A 24,645-nucleotide genomic window follows, 5' to 3' on the forward strand; every position below is an offset into this window, starting at 1 on the left:
GACCTAAATGTAATGCCAGAAACTATCAAACTCTTAGAGGAAAACATAGGCAGAACACTCTATGACATAAATCACAGCAAGATCCTTTTTGACCCACCTCCTAGAGAAATGGAAATAAAAACAAAAATAAACAAATGGGACCTAAAGAAACTTCAAAGCTTTTGCACAGCAAAGGAAACCATAAACAAGACCAAAAGATAACCCTCAGAATGGGAGAAAATATTTGCAAATGAAGCAACTGACAAAGCATTAATCTCCAAAATTTGCAAGCAGGTCATGCAGCTCAATAACAAAAAAACAAACAACCCAATCCAAAAATGGGCAGAAGACCTAAATAGACATTTCTCCAAAGAAGATATATAGATTACCAACAAACACATGAAAGAGTGCTCAACATCATTAATCATGCAAATCAAAACTACAATGAGGGCTTCCCTGGTGGCGCAGTGGTTGAGAGTTCGCCTGCTGATGCAGGGGACGTGGGTTCATGCCCCGGTCCGGGAAGATCCCACATGCCGCGGAGCGGCTGGGCCCGTGAGCCGTGGCCACTGAGCCTGCGCGTCCAGAGCCTGTGCTCCGCAACGGGAGAGGCCACAACAGTGAGAGGCCCATGTACCGCAAAAAAAAAAAAAAAAAAAAAAACACTACAATGAGATATCATCTCACACCAGTCAGAATGGCCATCATCAAAAAATCTAGAAACAATAAATGCTGGAGAGGCTATGGAGAAAAGGGAACACTCTTGCACTGCTGGTGGGAATGTGAATTGGTACAGCCACTATGGAGAACTGTATGGAGGTTCCTTAAAAAACTACAAATAGAACTACCATATGACCCAGCAATCCCACTACTGAGCATATACCCTGAGAAAACCATAATTCAAAAAGAGTCATGTACCAAAATGTTCATTGCAGCTCTATTTACAATAGCCAGGAGATGGAAACAACCTAAGTGCCCATCATCGGATGAATGGATAAAGAAGATGTGGCACATATATACAATGGAATATTACTCAGCCATAAAAAGAAACGAAATGGAGTTATTTGTAGTGAGGTGGATGGACCTAGAGTCTGTCATACAGAGTGAAGTAAGTTAGAAAGAGAAAGCCAAATACCGTATGCTAACACATATATATGGAATTTAAGAAAAAAAAATGTCATGAAGAACCTAGGGGTAAGACAGGAATAAAGACACAGACCTACTAGAGACTGGACTTGAGGATATGGGGAGGGGGAAGGGTAAGCTGTGACAGTGAGAGAGTGGCATGGACATACATACACTACCAAATGTAAAATAGATAGCTAGTGGGAAGCAGCTGCATAGCACAGGGAGATCAGCTCGGTGCTTTGTGACCACCTAGAGGGGTGGGATAGGGAGGGTGGGAGGGAGGGAGATGCAAGAGGGAAGAGATATGGGAACATATGTATATGTATAACTGATTCACTTTGTTATAAAGCAGAAACTAACACACCATTGTAAAGCCATTATACTCCAATAAATATGTAAAAAATAAATAAATAAATAAAATAGATAACCAACAAGGACCTACAGTATAGCAGAGGGAACTCTGCTCAATATCCTGTAATAACCTAAATGGGAAAAGAATCTGAAAAAGAATAGATACATGTATATGTATAACGAAATCACTTTGCTGTACAGCCGAAACTAACACAACATTGTTAATCAACTATAGTCCAATATAAAATAAAATTTAAAAACAAAAAGAACCCCAGCTCTTCTGAAAAATCTTACAAGCCAGTCTTTAAGCAGAAGCTTACATCCTCTGTGACAATGTTATTCTGGTTGAATAGAATATTGAACAACAAGAGAAAATGTATCCCTGTCTCCCATTCCAACCACCAGGTAAATAGCGGCTAGGACACAGGGTTTCTCCCGTCTGGGATTCAGCATCTCAGTCAGGCTAAGGGAGGGGGTGGCGTCCTAAGAACCCCAGAAAGGTGCATGTCGGGAGTTACACCAGAAAAGCCCACTGGTGGCAACACCCAGGGTAGGCAGGTGGATTGTGGAGACAGTGGAGAATTCCACCCCTGGCTAGGAAGTCGCCAAGGGAAGAGGCTTCCAGGCTGGCAAACACCATTGCTGAGGACATACAAGGCGTGCAGATGTACCCGTAGCCTGTCTTCACTGTTAGTATTCTATCCACCTGTGGAGGGATGGTGGCAGGCAGCTAAGTTTCTGGAGGAACCATCCCTCCTACCCAATTGGTGGTGCTATGGGGGCCCCCCGGGGAGCTCATTCCCATGGCAGAAGAGGAGATGGAGTGCCTGGCCCATGAGCACGGTCAAGGCTGCCCAGAGCCAGTTTGGAACTGGGAACCTCTGCTCAGACCCTGGGGCATTCTACAGAAATTGAGCAGGACCCGCAGCTTCAGAATTGATTATCCATGCAGTGAGGAATGGACCTTTTCTACTCCATGGTCAGCTTGCTCCCGTCATGGAAGCAAAAGCAAGGAAAAGAAAAACATTCTCTCCTCCCACCCCGACCTCTGTGGCTCAAGAACTGTCTTCTTGCTTAGCTTCCTCCAGGCCAAGGTTCATGAGATTTTGCCCTGGGGTCCATTTGGTTATTTCCTTGCCATTATTCTGGGATTTTTCACCCAATAGGAATCCCTTGCTCTACCATGGCCTGATAAACTTACTGCAGAAACACAGAATATAATGGAGAAAGCAGTCTTTAGCAAATTTCTAATTTCTGAGACCCAGACGGGCAGAGATGTGGCCAAGGTCACACAGCTGTCAGCGGCAGAGACCAGGCTATAACAAGGCGTTTGGCTCCTGGCAGGTGCTACTTCCGCCATCTGTCTGGCATAGCTGGCACCTTATTCTGAGGAGGAATTAGGAAAGAGGCTGCCAAGGGAGCAGAAAATGGGAAGAAGGGAAAGACAGGTATAAGGCAAATCACGTCTTCCGTCAAATCAAGTATATTTTTAATGAAATTATTATTCAATAGTGTTATTTCTCAATCACTATGGATGGTGACGTAATGAATGTTTGGTTTAGTTCTTGCTGGAAGAGATATATGTAGCCAGGTCTCATTTCCTTTTCTAGTTGTTCCTTGCCCCCCCACCCCCGCTGCCCCCCGACATCACACACACACTCTCACAGTTTACTGTTCTCAGAGTCATCTTGTGGACATGGAGCTCCCAGGCACAGAACAGGGCTGTATTCTCCGTGCTTCTGGAACATACCCTGCTCCTTTAGACCTAATAGTCAGAAGACTTCTCTACTTAGAAAACTCCTGTTTGGGCTTCCCTGGTGGCGCAGTGGTTGAGAATCTGCCTGCCAATGCAGGGGACACGGGTTCGAGCCCTGGTCTGGGAGGATCCCACATGCCGTGGAGCAACTAGGCCCGTGAGCCACAGCTACCGAGCCTGCGCGTCTGGAGCTTGTGCTCCGCAACAAGAGAGGCTGCGACTGTGAGAGGCCCGCGCACTGCGATGAAGAGTGGCCCCTGCTCACCACAACTAGAGAAAGCCCTCGCACAGAAACGAAGACCCAACACAGCCATAAATAAATAAATAAAAAAGAAAACTCCTATTCATCCTTCAAAACCCAGTTCAAAGGATACCTCCTTAGAAAAGCTTCCCCAGCCTTCTTAGCAGCCGGGCCAAGCTGCTGCTCCCTCTTTCATGTCTCTGTTTCTCCATTCCTCTGTTACAGCATTTATCACATGATGCCACAGTGTTTCCATGTTTTCTAAGGCTGAGAGCTCATGAGATTTTCCCCTGGGGCCCACTGCACTGGTTATTCCCCTGTTCCCATTCTTATTATTCTGGGATCCCTCTGCCCACATAAGAATCTATTGTTAGTTCATGGCCTGGTAAACATACTGCAGAAAACTTAGCCATCATTAAATAACCAAATACCCAATACCCATTACAAAGCCTAGTACACCAGCACTTGACAAATGTTTATAAAATTTATTAATGAAGCTGAGATCTTGGCTCCATTAATTTACTTATATTTAATTTAATTAATTTTTTTTTTTGTTTTTTGTTTTTGCGGTACGCAGGCCTCTCACTGTTGTGGCCTCTCCCGTTGCAAAGCACAGGCTCTGGACACGCAGGCTCAGCGGCCACGGCTCACGGGCCCAGCTGCTCCACGGCATGTGGGATCTTCCCGGACCGGGACACGAACCCGTGTCCCCTGCATCGGCAGGCGGACTCTCAACCACTGCGCCACCAGGGAAGCCCCAGCTTACTTATATTTTAGAAAGGAGTTTCCCACTCTTATCACCAGCACATTTTGAATACATAGACCCTAGATGTTAAAACCGATCATCGGCCAAGGCCTAACTCCACTTGCCTTTCTTTATGAAGCAGTTGGACCATCTGACTCCTCCCTCTCCTTTCAAGCCATTTCCAGGCTCTGCCCTTCACTTGAGCAGGAGACCCAAGCCAGGTAGAATGAACTCACCTATGACATTCCGTATGTCATCTTCTTCCTCGGGGCTCAGGGTGGGGCTGAGGGGGGCTGTGCCCTGCCCAGCAGTGGCATCTTTCCCCAGTGAGTCTGTCCTGACGGGCGGGGGAGGCACCGGGGCTGTGTGCGTAGCCTCTACTAATGCATCCTCGGGAGCCACTGATGGAGGCGCTGAGGCTGGAGGTCGCTGGGTGGCTGTGTGGGCCACGGTCGTGGCTGGTACCTGAGTAAAAGGTTTAAGGAATGCCTCCCCTGTGGGTTCGGGAAACACTGAGGTGGTCTGGAGTGGTGTTGAGAATTTTTCAACTGAGGCAGAGAGAGTAGGGTCAGGGATGCTGGCAGCTGAGGTCGAGGCCTGTGGCTGTGCAGAAAGCAGGGCTGTGGTCTGAGCGCCAGCATCGGTTGTCACAGCAGCATTGTGACGGGTGGCTACTGGCCTCCGGGTGGCACCGGTCAGCAGGTGGTTGTGTCTCAGAAGCTGATCTTCAATCAGCAAATCCATTCCGTGTTCACCGCTGAAAAACTCGTCTTCTGGGAAACAAACACAGGTGCATTTGTGACCGGGGAGAGGAACTGGGGGCATGTGGTATGTGGCAGATTAATGAGGGTTTCTTTCCTCAACATGATGCCCTGATTTAGAGATAGAGCCCAGGTGGGATTTAGAAGAAGCAGGTGAAAAGGAGCAGAGATGGAAGCATTTCCTCAAGGGTCTCTCTGAATAGTCTACCGCTATCCTCCACCTGCGACCCACGGGCCACCTAGAGGACGCACAGCCACGGGCTACGAAACCTGGGAGGAAGTTAGTCATTCATTCAGTAGGTATCTATGGAGCATGCCACAAGAACAATGAGCAAAAAAAGATCCTGCCCTCGCAAAGCTTCTATCTAGTGGCGGAGACACCAAACAATACACAGATTGTACATTTGAAGGTGCTATGAAGAAAAGTCTAGTAGGGTGAGGAGAAGGGAAGGGAAGAGAAACTTGCAGTAATGGATAAAGTAGTCAAGATGGGACTCAGTGGGATGGAGAGATGAGCAGAGGCTTGAAGGAGCGAGGGAGTTAGCCAAGCAGCTATCAGGGGAAGAGTATACTAGGGGGGGAATAGCAGCAGTGCAAAGGCCCTGGGGCCAGGACATGTCTGCCGAGGCTGAGGAGCAGTGAGGTGGACAGAGGTCAGAGAGAACACGGGAGCCAAGTCATGTGGCGTTTGGCTGTTGTGTTTGGACTTCAGTTTTTTGTTTGTTTGTTTGTTTGTTTTTGTGGTACGTGGGCCTCTCACTGCCGTGGCCTCTCCTGTTGCGGAGCACAGGCTCCGGACGCGCAGGCTCAGCGGCCATGGCTCACGGGCCCAGCCGCTCCGTGGCATGTGGAATCTTCCCGGACCGGGGCACGAACCCGTGTCCCCTGCATCGGCAGGCGGACTCTCAACCACTGCGCCACCAGGGAAGCCCCTGGACTTCAGTTTTTATTCCAAGTGAAATGGGGCAGTCTGCAGGGTTTGGAGCAGAGAAGGAATATGAGAGGCAGAGATTTCTTAGGAAGGACACAAAGAGGTCTAACCACAAAAGACATAATTGGTCAATTGGATTTTATCTGCTCATCAGAAACACCATTAAGGAACTGAAAATACAAGCCACGGGCAGGAAGAAAATATCTGCAGTATGTATGACTGACAGAGGACCTGTTCCAGAATATAAAAACCCCACAAACCGATTATTTATTTATTTATGTTGGCCATGCTGCACAGCTTGTGGGATCTCAGTTCCCGGACCAGGGACTGAACCCGGGCCATGGCAGTGAAAGCGCCGAATCCTAACCACTAGACCACCAGGGAACTCCCAGAATTTAATAATTTTAAAAGGCTACGAACAGTTAAAAATGGGAAAATGATTATGCCAGCGACTGGGTGAGCAGAAACTGTAAGGAGGGAGAGGCAGAGCAGGTACATGAGTCAGGAGGCTGCTGAGCAGGACCTGACGGGAGGAACTGGCATTCGCTCTGGCAGAGTGGAGACAGAGGAAGAGTGGGGCCTCCTGGGGTGCTGGGCAGGGAGAGACAGAAGAAAAAGGAGGGGCCGGTGGCAGGGAGGAGCACAGGAGAAGGAAGTATTAGGGAAACAAGATAAAGATGAGGTGAAAGGGAATATCTGTTTTCTGTGAAAAAATAAGAGGGACAGAGATATAAGGGGTGCAGCATGTGCTGGAGTCTCGGTCAGGAAGCCCAGGGTCCCTGGAGAAGGAACAGGTGGGAGAAGCCCACTGTGTGGCTGTGAGTGAGTCATTTGCCTCTATGCCTCAGGGTCCTCATCTGCGAATGGGGAGGGCTGGACTCCAGGGCACTGAAGTCCCTTCTGGCTCAGCCATGTTCTGCCTTGTGGTCCTCTGCAAGCCCAGAGAAGGCAAGTGACTTGCCCCAGGGCGCTCAGCAAGTTGTGAGGAAAGGCCATAAGAATTCTGGATGGTTTGTAACTGCAGGGAATTCTCAGGTAATCGAGCTGGCTCTGCGGGGCCACAGTAGTAATCAAACTGCAAAAAGGGTGTGTGCCTCACGGGAAGTGCACCTCCACAGGGTCCAAGTGGTGACTCTGTCCCTTGCCCTGCCTCTGCGGGGGGGGGCGGCCCTGGCTGACCCCAACTCACGATGCTCTTCGATGTCATTCTCCTCCTCAGGGTCCTTGGCTTTGTAGTAGGTGATGCCCCGAATGACGGTGGGCTTGGAGGCCGGCCGGCCCCTCAGGTGGACCTGCCTCTGCAGGGGCCGCTGAGGCTTCACCACCTCTGGCGGAGCCAGTGGCCGCGTCTGCAGGAGCTTGATGGAGTTGATCTGCTGGGACACGGTTTCTTCCTGCAGAAACCTCTCTTCATACTGCTCCTCAGAGGGGACACAAGGGAAGGTCAGGTCACTGGTCAGAGGGGCAGTGGTCAGGCAGAGACAATGCTGGAGCCAAGGCCATACTAATAACAACAGCTAATCCTAAAAGCACTTCCTAAGAGCCAGGCATTGTTCATCTCCTCATCAGCCCTCTGAGGTAGGAACCAGTTTTAATCATTTCCATTTACAGATTGGGAAATTGAGGCACAGAGAGGTTATGTAAATTGCCCAAGGGGCCACAGCAGGTAAGTGGTAGAGGCAGGATTTGAACCCAGGCAGTCTGGCTCCAGACTCTGTCTCTAACCTCCATGCTATACTTCTCAGAGAGTGCAGTTGTCCTCTCAGCTCTGGTCTGGGGATGCTGGGTGACTTAGATCTGGTATCAGTTATTTCTAGTGAGGTCCATGTGGCTGGGACATGAAGGCTGAGGACCAAGCTGCATACCTCAGGATGAATCATGACTGCTTTTACTTATGCTGTTAGAACCAACTGCCCCAAGCCCTCCCTCATGAATCCAGAATAAAGTCCAAAGTCCTTGGCCTGGCACTGAGAACTCAAATCGACTTGACCCAGCTCAGCATTCTTCTCTCTTTTGCTCCACCCTCCAGCGCCGACACCCCCGGTACTCCAGGCACTTGGTTGACTCCTGAATTTCTTGGCTCTCCTGAGCTTCTGGGTCTTTGCTCAGACTGTTTTCTCTGTCTGGAAGGCCATTCTCTTCCCCCCACCCCCCACACCCATATAGCTATTTCTTGAAATCAACCCATTTTTCAAGGCCTGGCTAAAATCTCAGGACCCCAAGGAAATACTCCCAGACCTTTTCATTCAGAATTAATCTTTCTTTCCCAATCATCACTTTGCACTTTGTGGCAGAGACTTCCAAGTGACTACCCAAATCCCCTGTCTCCTTGCTCCCGACTTAATGAGAAACTGGTTTTGTGGGAGTGGTCATGGGACTAAGTTCTGGTTGGTAGGGTATAAGTAGAAGTTGGTGGGAAGAGCTTTTGGAGAAGTTTCTTAAGACTCGGGGCTGGCTCAGCTGGAAGGCATCTTTTGCACTCTTCCTCATTTCTCTGGCCAGGAGAATATGGACAGGATGGCTGGAGCTGAGCAGTCATCTTGTGATCATGAGGGGATTTTGAGCATGGACATCACTAATGACATCTTGCAGCTGACTATATCAGCCCTGGGCCACCTGCCTCCAGAGCTCTTCTACATGAAAGAACAACCAACCGCTCTATTGTTTAATGCACTGTATTTCGGTCTCTTACTCAAAGCCGAACACAACTCCTAATGGATACAAGTCTGTACTTCTATTGTATCACCTTTCTCAGCCTGCCTTCCACAGGCATTATTTAAGGATGTTGCCTCTGTTGACGGAGCAACTGGAAGAGCAGAGACCACCTCTTGTTCATCTTTAATTCCCCTGAGTAAATGCCTGTTAAATTGAATTTCTGAATCATAACAAATCCCAAGCAACCATCTACATTTGTGACTAGCACTGGGATTTTTGTCAAATCAAATGATGCTTTAAAGTAGGTAGCCAATGACCTGGGCATATTGATGGTACCACAGAAGTCCTCTGTGATGGTTCTGGTCACATGGAAGGACCACCCTGTCCTCCACGGAGCTGCTGCCTGGGGACTGAGTTCTTGTGTCCACAGTGTGGCAGAGTCTCTGGGTCCTTCCTTGGTCCATCTAGTCATGTCCCGTCACCCAAAGGATCACAATCGCCAACCTTTGAAAGCAGAGGGCCTTGGGCACTGGGCCTGTGAGCTAGCTGTGCTGAAAGTCAGAGCCACTGGACAGGGGGTCCAGCTCCTGAGGGGCAGTAAAGCATTAGTAAATTAGTAAAGCACGCAGCGACCTAAGTGGGAGTGGCCCAGCGCTGCTCTCAGGAGGTATCCAATGGCTGAATGATGAAGGGCTTGCTCCCTGTAGCCATCTAAGCCATGAAAGCTCCCCCTTTTCACCATAAGGAGGTGGGCGAGCTCTCTTAAATCCTTGGTGAAATCCACCCAGAGAGCAGAGTCCACTTGGAAACAAAACCTCTGTCCCTTGAGGCCCAGGGTCCTGAGGGGCAGAGCAGGACCTTCAGGTTCACTGAACATTAGCTGGCAGGGATCCAGCTATCACGGCCAACTTTCTCACTTTGCACAGGAAGAAGCAAATCAGGCTCTTGTTTTGATCTTTAAAATCTGGCCTGGAGAAAACCTGGAGTCCTCATTGCCAACCACACCCCAAGTCTGTACTGGTTTTCCCGTGACAAGAGAGTTTATCCAGATGGCACGGCAGACACGGAAGTTCCTGAATATGTGTTCCTTGCTCCCCTGAGCTGACCGACTCCTGGAAGACAGGGAACTCTTTCTGCCAGCCTCCCCTGACTGGGGCCAGAGCGCTGCCCAGAAGAAACAGGCAGATTTGTGCCCCGGGCAGCCCCTACTCCTGCTACCTGCCCCTCTCTCACTTCCCGTTCTTTGCTGGTGAGGTGACCTCCATCAGAAGCGCAGGGAATACTCAGCTGGTGCTGATGACATTTTACAGAGCACCTATTAGGGCCAGACATGTCCCTTTATATTATTTTCAACCCTTAAAATAATGGGGCACGGTAGATATTATTATCCACATTTTACAGATGAGGAAGGAGAGGCTCAGAGTCATTTAGCAACTTGGTTGAAGGTCAGTCGATTAAGTGGCTGAGAGGGGCACTTATGAAGTCATTCGGCTATTAAATAGGCCCAGGGCTGCCTGCTTCAGAGCCTGTGCTCTACCTTACATTAAAGCCACATTGTCCTCAGCTGTGACCACAGGACTAACTCATTGGCCATCCAAAAACTTGTCCACATCCCCAAGTCCTGAGGGCCATGGTCTGGCTAGTGCCCAGCAGACTTGGGGATCCCTCATTTCCCATAGGAAAGAGCTGCCTGGGAGGCTGACGAGAGGCCCCAGCCCTTGACTCAGACGCCGCGGGCCATCTAATTGCTAGACTCTGGTTTCCCTCTGCATTGCAAAAGCAAGTTGTCATTTCTTCGTGGCAAACCCCAGGAACTGTCTTTAATCCAAGCTCTTAGGGACAAGCGGGAACTGCAGTTCCTTCTCCCAGCCAAGAAGATGGTGCAAGACCATGGACAGCCTCTGCCAGAGAACATATAATTTCCCTGGATTCGCTGGCTGCACTGGGAGGCAGTGGCCCCCGCAAGCTTTGCTTTCTTCTCTCTGTTAAACTGTTGTATGACTTCAACTGCTGGTGTCCCAGTTTTCCCAATCCCACCCTGCCCTCTCCACTCCCAACCCACCCCCCAGAGCCCCCTGCCAACCCTCCAGGCAAGGACCTTCCTGGAAAGAGGCCTCCAGCAAGGTGCCGTGCACCGTTCCAAGAAACCCTGACATCATCTGTAAGAACCCTGAAGAGAACAGCCAAACCCAGACACCCCACTCACCCCCTTTTTCAGCACGGGGTTCACTAAAGAGACAGACGGATGCAAAGGGAGAGGCTATCCTTGCCTCCTTCACCACTTCCCCCTTTCCAGTGCCACCCTGGCCCTGGCTCTGCCCACACCCCCCCTGGTTTGGGTGGACTGTGCTAACTTCCGCAGTGTGTGAATGGGGATCTCGGGAGGCAGACAGTTTTGCTGAGCAAGGAGAAAAAGAGTTTGGTGTGGTTGATTTGCCTTCAGGAAAATCTGAGCTGGGTTCCTGAACATACCACATAACGTGTCATCGAGACAACAGATGGAATTCTCAAGCTCAGCCGCCTGGGAAATTGGAAGCCGGAGAGCACAGGAAGCGCCTAACTCTGCTGGGCTGCTGGGCCAGCAGAGGATGCCACACGGGCTGCGATGGGAGCCGCAGGGCCCCAGGTGTGATGCGAGGGTGCCTCCAATTTCCCTTCCAGCCCAAATGTCTTCTGGCTCTTTGGTTGACAAACTCAGACCTGCTCAGGGATGACCCACGAAGCAGACTAAACACACACTCAGTAGCTGGCACGTCGGGGACACCCAAAAATGAGAATAAAAATAATTTTTGAGGGAATACGATATTTCCCAAAAAACCCCGTCAAAGTAGTCATCATGGGCTAAGCCAGAAAACTGGCCTTCCTTGTACTTATTTTCTGGGTTGGAATTGGTTTTATTTTGAGTTACAAATGGGGCAGGGTGCAGGCACCATACTCTCTTCAGGGCTTCTTGCCTCCAAAGTCCTAATCTGCCTGCTCTCCTGCCTTCGGAACACATGAGCCCAAGGTTCCCCAAAACCAAAGCTGCTGTCTGCTTGGCATCACTTTGGGGAGTTTCTTTGCTCAAGAGTTCCAAGCCCACATGCCTGGTCAGTCTTACTTCCTTTCTTACCCCAATTCTTAATGACCCAGGCAACAGAATCCTTCACAGCAATGCTTCCCAGCCCCTTTCAATGTCACAGCACATACGACAGCTCAGGGGCTCTGACAGTCCGTGTCCCAGGCCCTGCTTCACCCACACCCTGCCCGCCTGCCCCAGGCTGAGGGGATCCCTCAATGGTTCACCTGGAATCCATGCTCTGCCGTCCACGACCAATCCTTGGCCCAGTAAAAGTGAGCAAAACCCCTCTTAACGGCTGCTATCCCGTGGTTGCCAGGGACCCCTCTTACGATGCTTCATCCAGACCTGCCTTGCTAATAGCATCCACACTCTTCAAGTCCTGATGCCAGGATTTACCCGTTTCCTCTTCCACTTTGGGGGGTTAGCTCCTGTTTTTTAGTCATCAATTTACAAGATAGTCCAATACATTAAATAAAATAACACACGTAACTATTGAATATTAGCATGTACACATCACTTGGTAACTAGAGCCAAAAGAAACAGGTATCAGATGAGGAGGTATTTTTAAGCAAATAGGTCCCTTGGCATCACTCAAGTCACCTTAGATAGTGCTTCATTTCATGGCACAGGTGACTCTGTGTTCCGGACAATACTGAGGGGGAAGAGATAGAGGTGTGAGAGCCCCGTCACCACTTCCCAGCTGAGCAAGGGAGACTGTGAGCATTCCCGGATCTGTTTTCTCATCTGCAAAGTGAGGACATGGATCTCTGCCCCAGCCTGCCTTCCAGAGCTGTGGTGAAGACCACATGGTATGATGATGAAAGACGTAGTACTCCAAGAGGCAGGATGGAGTGTAATAGAAATGGGGCCTGAAACTCGAAAGACCCAGATTTGAGTCCTGGCTTCAGTACTCACTGAACCTCTCTGGGCTTCAACGTTAATTACGTACAATGGGGTCAACCCCTGCCGCATCAGACCTACAGAACTGTTGTGTAGATGAAACGAGAGCATGCCCGTGGAAGGACTGAAGCCTGCAAGCACTAGGCACATGGGAGGTGCTGGGAGTATGTTTTCTGGGGGTCTGTGGTCAGAGACCCTGGAGGCTGGGTTGTACCTCGGGGTGGGTGTAGGCTGCAGCCGTGTCCCTCTGCAGGGCCGAGCGGATGTCCGGCATGCTGTCTAGGATGTTACTGGAGCTGTTCTCTTTGCCTCGCTTGCTCATCTCAGCTCGAATTTCTTTCACGTCCTTTTCGATTTGTTCATTTTCCTTGGTGAGGTTTTTAGAAACTTCCTAAGAAGAGAGAAAATTTTAAAAAGAGAGTCCTTTAAAGTGCTTTGAAGACAAACAGGAGGGAGCTGGCAGCCAGCTTCTGCTTAGAGCACAGAGACTCAACAGACAGGCTGAGAAATCAGCCAGAAACAACTGGGGCCCTCGAGTGTGTCCGGCCCTGTGCTGAGGACCGAGCTCAGTCCCAGGCGGCATTTCCAGGGCAGCTTGGCTCCGGTACATCCTCTGCTGGAAATGCTTCCCAATACCACCACGGCTTTCCTAATGATAACACTGCCATGTCCCTGGGCTACTGGGACACCTGTTATTTATCCACCCTTGGTTCACAGTACGCTCTTATCCAGTGACGAGTAACATTACAGAAAAATTCCATCCGCTTGCACCTCTACACACGTGAACCAGTGGCTCAGTTAATGAAAGATTTTCTGAGCAATTTTAAAAGAGGTGGCCAAAGAAATTTACATAGTATGCTCTTCTAATGAGCACAAACTATTCCCCATCACTTTTTTTTTTTTTTTTTTTTTTTTTGCGGTACGTGGGCCTCTCACTGCTGTGGCCTCTCCCATTGCAGAGCACAGGCTCCGGACGCACAGGCCCAGCGGCCATGGCTCACGGGCCCAGCCGCTCCAGGGCATGTGGGATCTTCCCAGACCGGGGCACAAGCCCACGTCCCCTGCATCGGCAGGCGAACTCTCAACCACTGCGCCACCAGGGAAGCCCTCCCCAGCACTTTTTAGAAGTCTTTTTTTCAATTGAGATATAGTTGATTTACCATATTGTGCTAGTTTCAGGTCTACAGCAAAGTGATTCAGTTATACATATATATATATACACACGTATACTTTTTTTTTTTTTTTTTGCGGTACGCGGGCCTCTCACTGTTGTGGCCTCTCCCATTGTGGAGCACAGCATCTGGACACGCAGGCCCAGCGGCCATGGCTCACGGGCCCAGCTGCTCTGCGGCATGTGGAATCTTCCCGGACCGGGGCACAAACCCGTGTCCCTGCATCGGCAGGCGGACTCTCAACCACTGCGCCACCAGGGAAGCCCATACGTATACATTTTTCAGATTATTTTCCATTATAGGTTATTACAAGATATTGAATATAGTTCCCTGTGCTATACAGTAAATCCTTATTGCTTATCTACCTCATGTATAGTAGTTTGCCTCTGTTAATCCTGTATTCCTAATTTATCCCCCTCCCTTGCCCCTTGGGTAAACGTAAGTTTGTTTACTATGTCTGTGAGTCTGTTTCTGTTTTCTATATAGATTCCTTTGTATTTTTTTTAGATTATACAGATAAGTGATATGATATCATATGTATCTTTCCCTGTCTGATTTACTTCACTTAGTATGATATTCTCTAGGCCCATCCATGTTGCTGCAAATGGCAATGTTTCACTCTCTTTTTATGGCTCCCCAGCACTTTAAAAGTATCATCTATATAGGAATTTGATAGGCTGGCTTTAAACTTTCCTATTCACACATAAAAAGTTTCCCTAAATGGCTTGGCAAATTAGGCATGTTCCAGACGTAGTTCATACCAGAAAGGACTAAAGCTACATTTCAGTCAACCAACACTGGTGAGCACCTCCTGTGTGTCTAGGGTACAGTATGGCAGAAAGAAAGCCTCTAATTCCCCTGGGGTTCTTGTCCTGGGACGGAGGCAGGTGCGGTGGGAGGACAGCTGTGATGGGGGAGACAGGGTCCACACTGCAGAAAGAAGATGACCAACCATGTCAGGTTCTGTAAGTGCCCAACATGGGTTCAAAGGGACGGAGTGGACTAGAGGCATGAGAGGCAGCACCCTGGAGAAGATGAAGCTGACTGGGATTTGAATCTTGGACAGCTGTCAACAGGCTTAGAGGTAGCCTTTCTCCTCTAGTTATTCTTAGAGACGTTTACTGCACTGAGATCTAACATTGTCCAGCGTTGGCCCCCATTCTAAGGGTCCCATGAGCATCTGAATTTTTAAATGTGATGTTCTCCTTTGAGCCTCGTTTATGAGGGTGACAGAGGAAGTAACCGTGGAAGAATAGAAGATGCATTTACTTTTCATCTTTCTTTGACAGACAGACATGAGAAGTGCAAAAGCTCAGACGTTGCCGGGCACGGTCTGCAGCCTGGTAAGATGCTACTCATGTCCCAGAGGGAAGCCACGGTGGCTCAGAGTTAGGGGGTGTGTAGGCAGATGGTGACACCCAGACACTGTGGCTCCAGTGGCCCTACGTGGGCTGCCCAAAGGAGCCCACGACGTGATTGTTATAACTAACCAGGCTCTAGACCACTGGCCATGCTATTCTTACAGCACTTCAGTGCACGCCAGATTTTGAGCACTGGAAAGGCTCAATGTGTCTGTGGGGCTAAGGCCAAGCCAACCTCTCTAAATTGCACAGAATCAACTATGAGAGCTGAAGCCCTTGAGAAGAGGTCTTGTTTCACGAATACCCGGAATAAGTGGTTTTACTGGGGGTGCAGTCATTCCTGATAAGTGTTATCAGGGTCAGCCAAATACAGTGGTTAAGAGCGTGGATTCTGGAGGAAACTGTCTGGTTTACATCTCAATGGTGCTACCGCTAGATCTGTTATCTCGGGCAAATTACTTAAGCTCCCTGTGCTTCGTTTTGCCCATGTGTAAAATGGGGTTAATACTAGCACTTGCCCTATGGGTTGTTATGGGGATTAAATGAGTTAAACTATATGTGCAAGTGCATGGGACATACTGAGTGGTTGTTATTTTTCATAGACTGTTACAGCTGGAATGGACCCCAGAACTCAAGCCTACCCCTTCATTTCACAAATGAGGAAACTGAGGCCCAGAGTAAGGATGTGATTTTTCCCATGATCATTTTTAAAAGTGGCAGAACTGAATCCAGCACCCAGCCTCTCGGCCCCTGCTTCTTCAGTTCACTTGCTGGATCACTAAGAACACCAGGAGAGGTTCCTGGCACTCCGTCAGCTCTCCAGCAGCACTGAGCACATCACAGGGGCCAGTGAACACTGTCAGTTTGGTTTCAGGATATACAATAGGATAGGCCTATACAGAGAAATATAAAAATGTTGGATTCCCATAAATCCTTGCTACTCAAAGAGACCACCAGCACAGGCATCACTCCGTCACTCAGGAGCTTGTTAAAATGCAGAAGCTCTGACCTGACCCAGACCCGCTGAATCAGAATCTGCATTTTAACAAGATGCCCAGGCAATCTGCATACACACTGAAGTTTGGGAAGCACGGTCTTAAATGTAGGAAGCTTGGGATAAAGCTAATGGAAAGGGGGCCCAAATGTGTGAGGAAGACTGTTTTACAGGAACCAGGTTCTTTCTGGGGCCGACAGGAAAAGTTCCTGGTGCCCGAGTGGGATTCAAGCGTTTCTGTACATCTTTAAGCACCTGCTAAGAGGTGCACCTGTGCATCTTCTCCTGTAACTCTCACATCCTGGGACAGGTAATGAAGCCCCAGAAGGTTCAGGGGTTCGATATAGTATTTCTTCATTAATGCACTCATGAGTTCAGCCCTGGGCACTGAGGGTAAGCCAGGCCAGCAAGGATCCTGTTCTGATGAAGACCACCCTCCATGAGGGGAAGTAAACAATAAATAAACAAGAAAACATCAACTAGTGAAAAGTGCAATGAAGGAAAGCAAGTCAGAGGGATGGGACAGATGCAGATGCTAGCTCATCGGCAAGATCGACGACACTTGTCTAAGGTGGAGACTGAGGCGTGTCCACAACTACTGCCCAGCCATGGCCCTAGGACCCCTCTCTGGGTGGACCCAATGGTTTGGCCTAAGTAGCCTAAAACAAGATCCCACCCAATTCCTGAACACCTCAAAAGAGTCAGCACTGGTCCTTGCACTCGCTGTGAGGCAAAGGGGCAACCCCACAGGTTTAGCCCCTGCCCTCCAGAGTTTGGTTTTTCTAGGTCCCTGGAAGGCTCCCCTCTCATCGATTTAGAAATGCCAGTACCCTTTCTGGTTTTAGTGAGGAGCTATTATTCTGAGTTTCCACAGAGGAGGGTTTGAGACAGGCCTGGCCCTGAGACCCCGGAGAAGCAATATTCTTTATTCCCCTCATGGGAACAGCAAAGCCCGCCAGCCACCTGAATAAACACCAGGCTGGTGGTGGCATCACCCCATCGGCCTGCTGGGCCAAGCCAGCCGATGTCCCCCAGGGCGGCAGAGCAGCAACCACCTCTTCCCCAGGCGTGCTGGCCTTGCAGGGCTCCCTACTCCTCCCTGGGGCTCTGCATTCCTCACACCAAGGGCCTTTTATGGGGTACATCTCAGGAGGCACCGGGGATGGTGCCCACACAAGACACTCTCGATCCTGCCCTGGGAGAAGGGTGAACTCCATGACCTCATGCCTCTGGCTCTTCCCCTCTGGGACAGCTGCAACTGTGACATTTACAGTGTGTGCAACTTGGCTTGTGCATGGCACTGGCAACGTGCTGGAGGAAGTGGGAGGGGTGCCTGTCGGCCAGGGGTGAGCACACCACGTGGTCCCTGCCCAGGATCCTGGTGCTATGAGGAGGGAAAGCAGGAGGGAAGAAGCACAGGTAGATAGAGGGCTGGCACAGTTGGCAGGATACGGCCAGTCAGGGCCATTAAAGATCTGGGAACTGTGTCACGGTCCTTGGGGTGGACAGAGCTCAGGAACTGAGAGGTATTCACAGAACAAGTGCCACGTGCTGGGGGCATGTAGTAGGGCATTGGAGGGTACCTACTGAGAGCAAGCCCGCATTGCCAGTTGGGCACAGGTGTCCTGTGCTGACCACAGTCAGATGCACAGGTGCCAGAGGGGAGGCAGTGTGCAAACTCGGCAAGTCCCTGGGAGAAGGGGAACTGGATGTAGGTGGAACTGAGGGTACAGCTGGCAGTCAGCACTGGGCAGCACAGTTGGTCAGAGGACAGCTTTAACGAGCCATATGGAGGGACAACACAAGCAGATGTGCAGACTGGTGCAATGGGCATGTGCAGAAAGGCTGTTCCACGGGCACAGACTGTGTCCTGACCTTGTCCAGCTATTGGACAAGTGTGCGCATGCCTGGGTGAGACCACGGCACAGCTTAAGCCAAAACTGTTGGGACCCGAGGGAAAGACAACCAGAGCGCAAAGCTCTATCAGCTCTCTGTGGTCTTGTCTTCCCAACCAGAACCAGGAACGAGGTGTGGTGGCCAAAGTGCTGGCTCTGGAGACCAGGTATGAAACCTACACCACAGTCACTACCTGGTTTTACGTAACTACGTAAGGCAAGTGTGGGAACACTCCAGGCCCCATCAGTTCGAGGAGGAAGGAATAATGATACCTACCTCACCAGGCTTGGTTTGGAGAACGAATGAAGAGCTGTATGTGGCACAGCACACAAAACAGGGCTTGACACGCGTCGCCGAAGGTGGAGTGGGACGGACTCGTGGGATCTCAGTAGCAGATACACAGGTGGAAAAGGGGAGGGGAGCTAAGGTTTGGCGTGGCTGGGACAGGGAAGAAGGCAAGGACCCAGAGCTGGTGTGTGGTAAAGAGACTCCTGTAGAAGGAGACTAAGCAAGATTGCAGCTGAGCCAAACCATGGCCCCAAGTCATGCAGCAGGCATGCGCCCCACTAGTAGATGGCTGGATGTGCACAAGGCTCAGAGGCAGACGGCAAGCCTGAGGACAGAGGGAGCACGGTTCCTTGTGGGAGTGAAGTGAGATAGTGTGCGAGTAATCGGACCTGGTGGGAGGGCTCGGAGTTCCCATAGTTCGCCCTGCCCTTCCCCCCTCAGAACCCTCCATGACACAACTAGGACCAGGTGGCCTGGGACAGACACCCTAGGCGACAGCTGTCTCCAGCCCCTATAAGACAGCTGGATGGGGAGAGCAGCTAGAAACAGCTGGCGCCGCAGCTGACAGGACAGGCAGGACACAGCACAAACCCTGACCACAGGGCAGGCCCGCCTGGCTGCAGGGGGCGGCCAGCTGACGTGTTCAGTCACTCCCCCAACCTAACAGCTGTTGAGCATCTAGTCCACATCCACGTTGGGCTAAACTTTGGCAAACAAAGATGACTTAGACCCAGGCTGTCCTCAGGAAGTCCAGAGCCTGGAAGATAGTCAGAAAAGTAAAGAGCAAGAAGCCCCCAGGCCTCTGATGATGAACCCCACAGTACAACCACACGCTCCCTCACATCCCGGCAGCTGCAAGCTATTCCCAGGCCAGCGGACGGAGGGCTGAGGCTCACACCTTACATCCCTTTAGCCAAGAAGAAAAGCTTTCACGCCACAGTGACAGATTAGATTTGAAGTATATGTAAAACCCAGGAGAGGTTATATATTGACCTGAACCCATACTAAGATGTAAACCGAATTAAATAACGTTAGAGCTGAAATGTATCTTAGAAATATTATCTCCAACCCTTTCCCTTTTCACAGATGAGGACATTATGGTCAGACAGGGGGAGCGACACTCCTCTCCAAGGCTGCACTTGAGTAAGGAGGAGAGTGAAACGATTGACAGCAAACCCTTCTGTGAGTGCAGATTTGATCAGGAGAGAGAGTAAGCACTTGGGGTGTCTCGATGTGAGTGGAGGGAGGGCAGAGAGGAGAGGCGTGGAAAGAGACAGGTCCCCTAACCCATGGCCAGTCCTGCACAGACAAAAATTACATTTTCCTATTAGCTGGTAAAAAGATATATCCCCCAGAGTCAGGAATGATCCTTTGATCTTGCCTTCCAGACCAGAAACACAAAGGCCACCAAATCCTTACGTCTGGGGCAGAAGCCCTCAGTAGTGCTTGTGCCAGCACATTCTGGGGAGAGGGCCAGTTCTGGGTCTGGTAAATCCATTGTAGACTTTAAATCCCACTTGGACACAACAGTATCAGAAGAAAAAGCTTCAGATGACACACAAGGTTCCACAATGCCATCTGTACTCATGGATGGGGTTTGCAAACTCCGGCGGGTAGGTGTGAGAGAAAAGGAGTCACACACACACTTGGGCAACAGAAATCACACTTTGGGAAGCTTGTAGGCATGCATCTATTTTAAGAGCCTGGGATATGCACCCACGTGTATACAAAGGCACATGTGTATACAGTCACATCCAAGTAATTATAAATGTTGCCAGTTGTACTGCAGCTAAGTGGAGGTAGGGCATTTCTTCACAAAGATTTGCAATTTTTATGGGCATGACTTAATTCAACTAAAGCCTTGATGCTAGAATAAATTATTTTAACAACCTGGCCCTCTGTTTGTCTTTTTCTTTACTTGGATAATAAATCTACTCCTGGAAGCAGTACGTGGTACTAGGCCTGTACCTCTGCCTCTTGTCCTGCTGTCATCAGAATCCACTTTTTGGCCTGGGCAGCCTACAAGTCTTTGTGTCTCTGGGTGCATTCAGCGCTCAGAGCAAAAGTCTTCTGAGCTGAATCTGTGCCAACGACAGGTCTACATGTAATGAATAGGGTCTGCCTTTGCCTTTGGAAGCTACAGATTTTCCTTCTAGACTTCTAGTTCCTATCTCTCCTGGCACCTATATTCTGTGCCTACACCCACCCCAGCTCCAATACATACCGGTCCTTCCTGCATCCCTTTTCCTTTCCCAGCCACTTTCAGAAGAGTGTCAGCCTGCATCTACCACATAGAAGGTTCTTGGACCACTGACTACCTTGGATGTTACTTCTACTTGGACAAGTTCTACAGGAATGCCCATGCGGTTTCAGGACTCCACTAGGGGAACAGGAAAGAGGTTCTGGGGGTTAAGTTTGTGGCACACAGTGAAAGGGTCCCACTAAGATACGTGCTCCAAATTGATAAAAATTAGAAAGTCTGCCAATACCAAGTTTCGGTAAGAATGTGTGTGGAGCATTCACACCCTGCTGGAGGCAACATGAACTCATACTACCACGGGGGAGAACAGCCTGGCAATACACTCGCCCCTTGGTCTCTGCAGGCGATGAGTTCCAGGACTCCCCACAGATACCAGAATCCACTCAAGTCCTCTATATAGAATGGTGTAGGATTTGCATAAAACCTGAAGACATCCTCCTGTATACTTTAAATCATCTCTAGATGACCTATGATACCTAATACGATGTAAATGTTATGTAAATAGTTGCTGGCATATAGCAAATTCAAGTTGTGCTTTTTGGTGCTTTCTGGAACTTGGGGGGGAATATTTTCGATCCCCCCAAAATTTCTGTGGTTGAACCAAATTGTAGGCATGCATCTATTTCAAGAGCCTGGGACATACACCCACACATATACAAAGGCACATGTGTACACAGTCACATCCAAGTAATTATAAACGTTGAATTCCATGTGAACTCAAATTGGTTGAATCCACAGATGAGAAAACATGTGGCTGTGCAAGGTCGGCTGTATCCCCTAAAGTTGCCGATAAGCATAACTAACAGCCCAGTAGTTCCATTCCTACTTACACATCACAGAGAAATGTATGCACGTACAGGATGTGCCTATAGAGGGATGCCCCTAGGGCTACTATGAATTACAAAACTAAAAATAACCCCCATATCCGCCATCAGTGGAACAGATCAATAAATTGTGGTATAATCTCACACTAGAATACTACACAGGAATAAAAATGAATGAACTACAAGCCAAAAAATGACATAGGTGAGTATTAAAAACATTAAGTTGAGTGGAAGAAGCCCAACGTGCACACACATAGACACACACTTCTGTAGGATTCTACATATTTAAAGTTCAAAAACAGACAAAACTGTTGTGTTTAGGGATGCATCCTTAGGTGATGAAACTGCAAAGAAAAGCAAGAAGATGATTAACATAAAGCCAGGATAGAGGTTCCCTTCAGGGGGGGATGTGAGTGGGAGAAGACATGTGGGGGGCTTTTGGGGTGTTTCTTGAGCTGGGTGCTGGTTACATGGGTATTTGCTTTATGATAACTTGCTAAGCTGTACAGTCATTGTTTATGCACTTTTCTATACATGTGTTATTTTTCACAGTTTAAAACAGAAGCTCAACCAAAATCACTCCACCAACAAGAGCTTCCAGAGCTGATTTTACCAAGGGGTGAGATTCTCAACAGTTCAGATTCCATTTCTCTCTCCTTTCTTCCTCTTTCATCTACAAATGGAGTTTCCATTCTTACATCCTCCTACATAGCTGAGGTGAATGTATACACATGTGCGTGCCTACTTCTTCTGCCAAGTACTGATCTTACTCTGGGCAAAATGTCCCTCCAATTTGACCCTTTTGTCTGGTCTGACCTCCAAAGAGCTCTCTTTGGGATTCAAGAATATTCAAAGACCAGGAGCAGAGTTTCACTCCCATTCCTCCTGCAGAGCCAGGCTGGAGAAGGAGTGTTTTTTCCATTTACCCAACATTCTGCCTTTTCACTGCATGCAGACTGCAGACAGAGTCAGCCAGCGAGAGCCAGGAGACGAATGGCTGGACTTGAAGCTGAGAGACATTGCTCTGGTCTGTGGGCCCAGGGCCCAGACCCATCTGTATCTGTTGTCACACCAAAGCACCCTGTCATCTTGGGGTGCCTGTGTGGGGAAACTTTCACTGGATGGGACCTTCTCTAAATTAACTTTAATCTTATTAACAGGATTTATGGGGTATGGCCATGGTTCTGCCTAGAAATTCCCTTGGAAGAGCTATTGCTGTAAGTTCTGGTTAGGAAAAACTGATGCTCCCAGGGCGGCCAGCAATGATTTGAAGAAACTTATGAGGTTGATTAGAAAGGGCTCTGAGGAACCAGGAACCAGAAGGCCTGAGCTCCAGCCTATACTTCACTAGCACTGGGACTGAAGGAAAGTCATCTCATTTCCTTGGGTCTCAAATCCTGTCCAGCTCACAGGAACGAATAAGCGAAATGTATATGGGATGCTTTAAAACCACAAATGCTATACAAATACAAGGGATGATGATGATGGTTATTATAGAGGTCCAGTTTTTGCTACTAATCATTCCACAGTTTTGAAAAAGAGGTAGCTCTCATCGATATAACTAAGGTTGGTTTGGGCAAAAACCCAGTGACTGTACGACTGCACAGAAGATACATCCTGCTGGGTAGTGGCACTGCACCAAATTCATCCACACTCCTTCCCTTTGCCAGCAGGGAGGGCTCAGCTGCTAGACGAGGCTGGAAACATTATAGGCCTTGAACAGAGCTCAGCCCACTGGCCTTCTCAGAGGCCGAGTGCCTGACCTTGGCCTCGTGAACACTGTGTTCTACCCCCAGAGCTATCCTTCCCAGGCTGTGTTCTCAAGACAGAATGAAAAACATGTGGCTGCCAAGGTCAGGTAAAGGCAGAAGGGGTGGCTGTCACCCCTGTTCCTGTAGAAAATCAATCTTTTTTTTTGAAAGGGGCATTGCACATTTGGATGGTTCTAGGGGCCAAGAGAAAGACAGGCACTTTCCAACTTTGAAGGTCCAATGGGATCTTGGTTTAATTGCTTTTGAACCCATCTGAAAGAATCAGAAGGTGGTTTTAAATAGCAGAAAGAATCCCAAGCCCACGTGAAGTCCATTGGTAGTAGGATGGTGTTGACCATTCCGAATCCCATCATTCCAGCTGTCAACGTCAGGAAAGGAGAGACTCGAGATGCCAAGTGGCCTGATTCTCTTAGGGAGCCCCTCCAGGAAGACTGGGGTGATAAGAGTGGACTGCCATGATCCCGTTGGCCACCTTGATCTGCCTACAAGCTTGGGCTCCAATGTCCTGACCCCACTCATTAGACCTCGTAACTGACATGACTGTGGACCTACCAACCCTCCCAGAGCAAATGGCCATGTTCAGAAAACACTTCATCCCAGCGCCGGGGGAGCTAAGGCTAAGGGTGGGTTGAGAAGGATCTGGTGTTCACTTTCTGGGAACATTTTTAGGAGTGTAGGGAGTGTGCTGAAATCAATCCTTGAAACCACAGCGTTTCATCAGCCTTGTCCCAGTTCTCTTGGCATAGCAACAGAGGGACAGCTGCCCGCACTCACTCCTTGGTCATAACCTGAGTGCTTTGTTTTATTTAGCATTTCAAAGTGTTTCCAAAAGGAGTAGCTCAACTTTTATCTCCTCAGCAATCGTACAAAGTAGGTAGGGGACCTTTCCCACTTCACAGATGGAGAAAGTGAGATATGGCTGCTTGCTAGTGGCAAACAAAGAGGAATTCACTCTGTCTTGACTCCTAGTACAGGGAGTTCCCTTTCTGCCACACTAAAGATCCTTACTTTTTTCTCATCCTACCTACTAATCACCCATCAGGGAACCTCAGCTCCTCCATGAGAGACCCACAAAAGCCCACTTTTTCAGGAGGAATATATTAATATGTTTATTAAATTTACCTCTTTTTTTTTTGGCGGTACGCAGGCCTCTCACTGCTGTGGCCTCTCCCCTTGTGGAGCACAGGCTCCAGATGCGCAGGCTCAGCGGCCGTGGCTCACGGGCGCAGCCGCTCCGCGGCATGTGGGATCTTCCCGGACCGGGGCACAAACCCATGTCCCCTGCATCGGCAGGCGGACTCTCAACCACTGCGCCACCAGGGAAGCCCTAAATTTACCTCTTATATTAACATTCTAACATAGAGAACAAACGTATGGACACCAAGGGGGAAGGGGAGCAGGTGGGATGAATTGGGAGACGGGGATTGACATATATACACTTTTGATAATATGTATGATGTAGGTAACTAATGAGAACCTACTGTATGGCACAGGGAACTCTACTCAATGCTCTGTGGTGACCTAAATGGGAAGGAAATCCAAAAAAGAGGGGATGTATGTATACGTACAG

General features: G+C 49.2%; 1 protein-coding gene across 4 annotated transcripts in view; it reads right to left on the minus strand.

Annotated features, from left to right (window-relative positions):
- OLFML2B (olfactomedin like 2B) overlaps positions 1 to 24,645 on the minus strand; it is a 41,431-nt gene that overhangs the window by 10,375 nt on the left and 6,411 nt on the right. The window contains exons 4-6 of one of the 4 annotated variants that reach the window (XM_067728456.1): positions 12,723 to 12,899; positions 7,082 to 7,313; positions 4,437 to 4,970 (exon numbers count right to left, since the gene is read on the minus strand). In XM_067728456.1, coding sequence (XP_067584557.1) covers positions 4,437 to 4,970; positions 7,082 to 7,313; positions 12,723 to 12,899 — 943 coding nt within the window. Of the gene's footprint in view, positions 1 to 4,436; positions 4,974 to 7,081; positions 7,314 to 12,722; positions 12,900 to 24,645 lie in introns of all 4 variants that reach the window. The other 3 variants (XM_067728457.1, XM_067728455.1, XM_067728454.1) reach the window with 3 other exon arrangements.

The sequence above is a fragment of the Pseudorca crassidens genome, chromosome 2 (genome assembly GCF_039906515.1).
Source record: "Pseudorca crassidens isolate mPseCra1 chromosome 2, mPseCra1.hap1, whole genome shotgun sequence".
In the NCBI taxonomy this organism is placed as follows: domain Eukaryota; kingdom Metazoa; phylum Chordata; class Mammalia; order Artiodactyla; family Delphinidae; genus Pseudorca; species Pseudorca crassidens.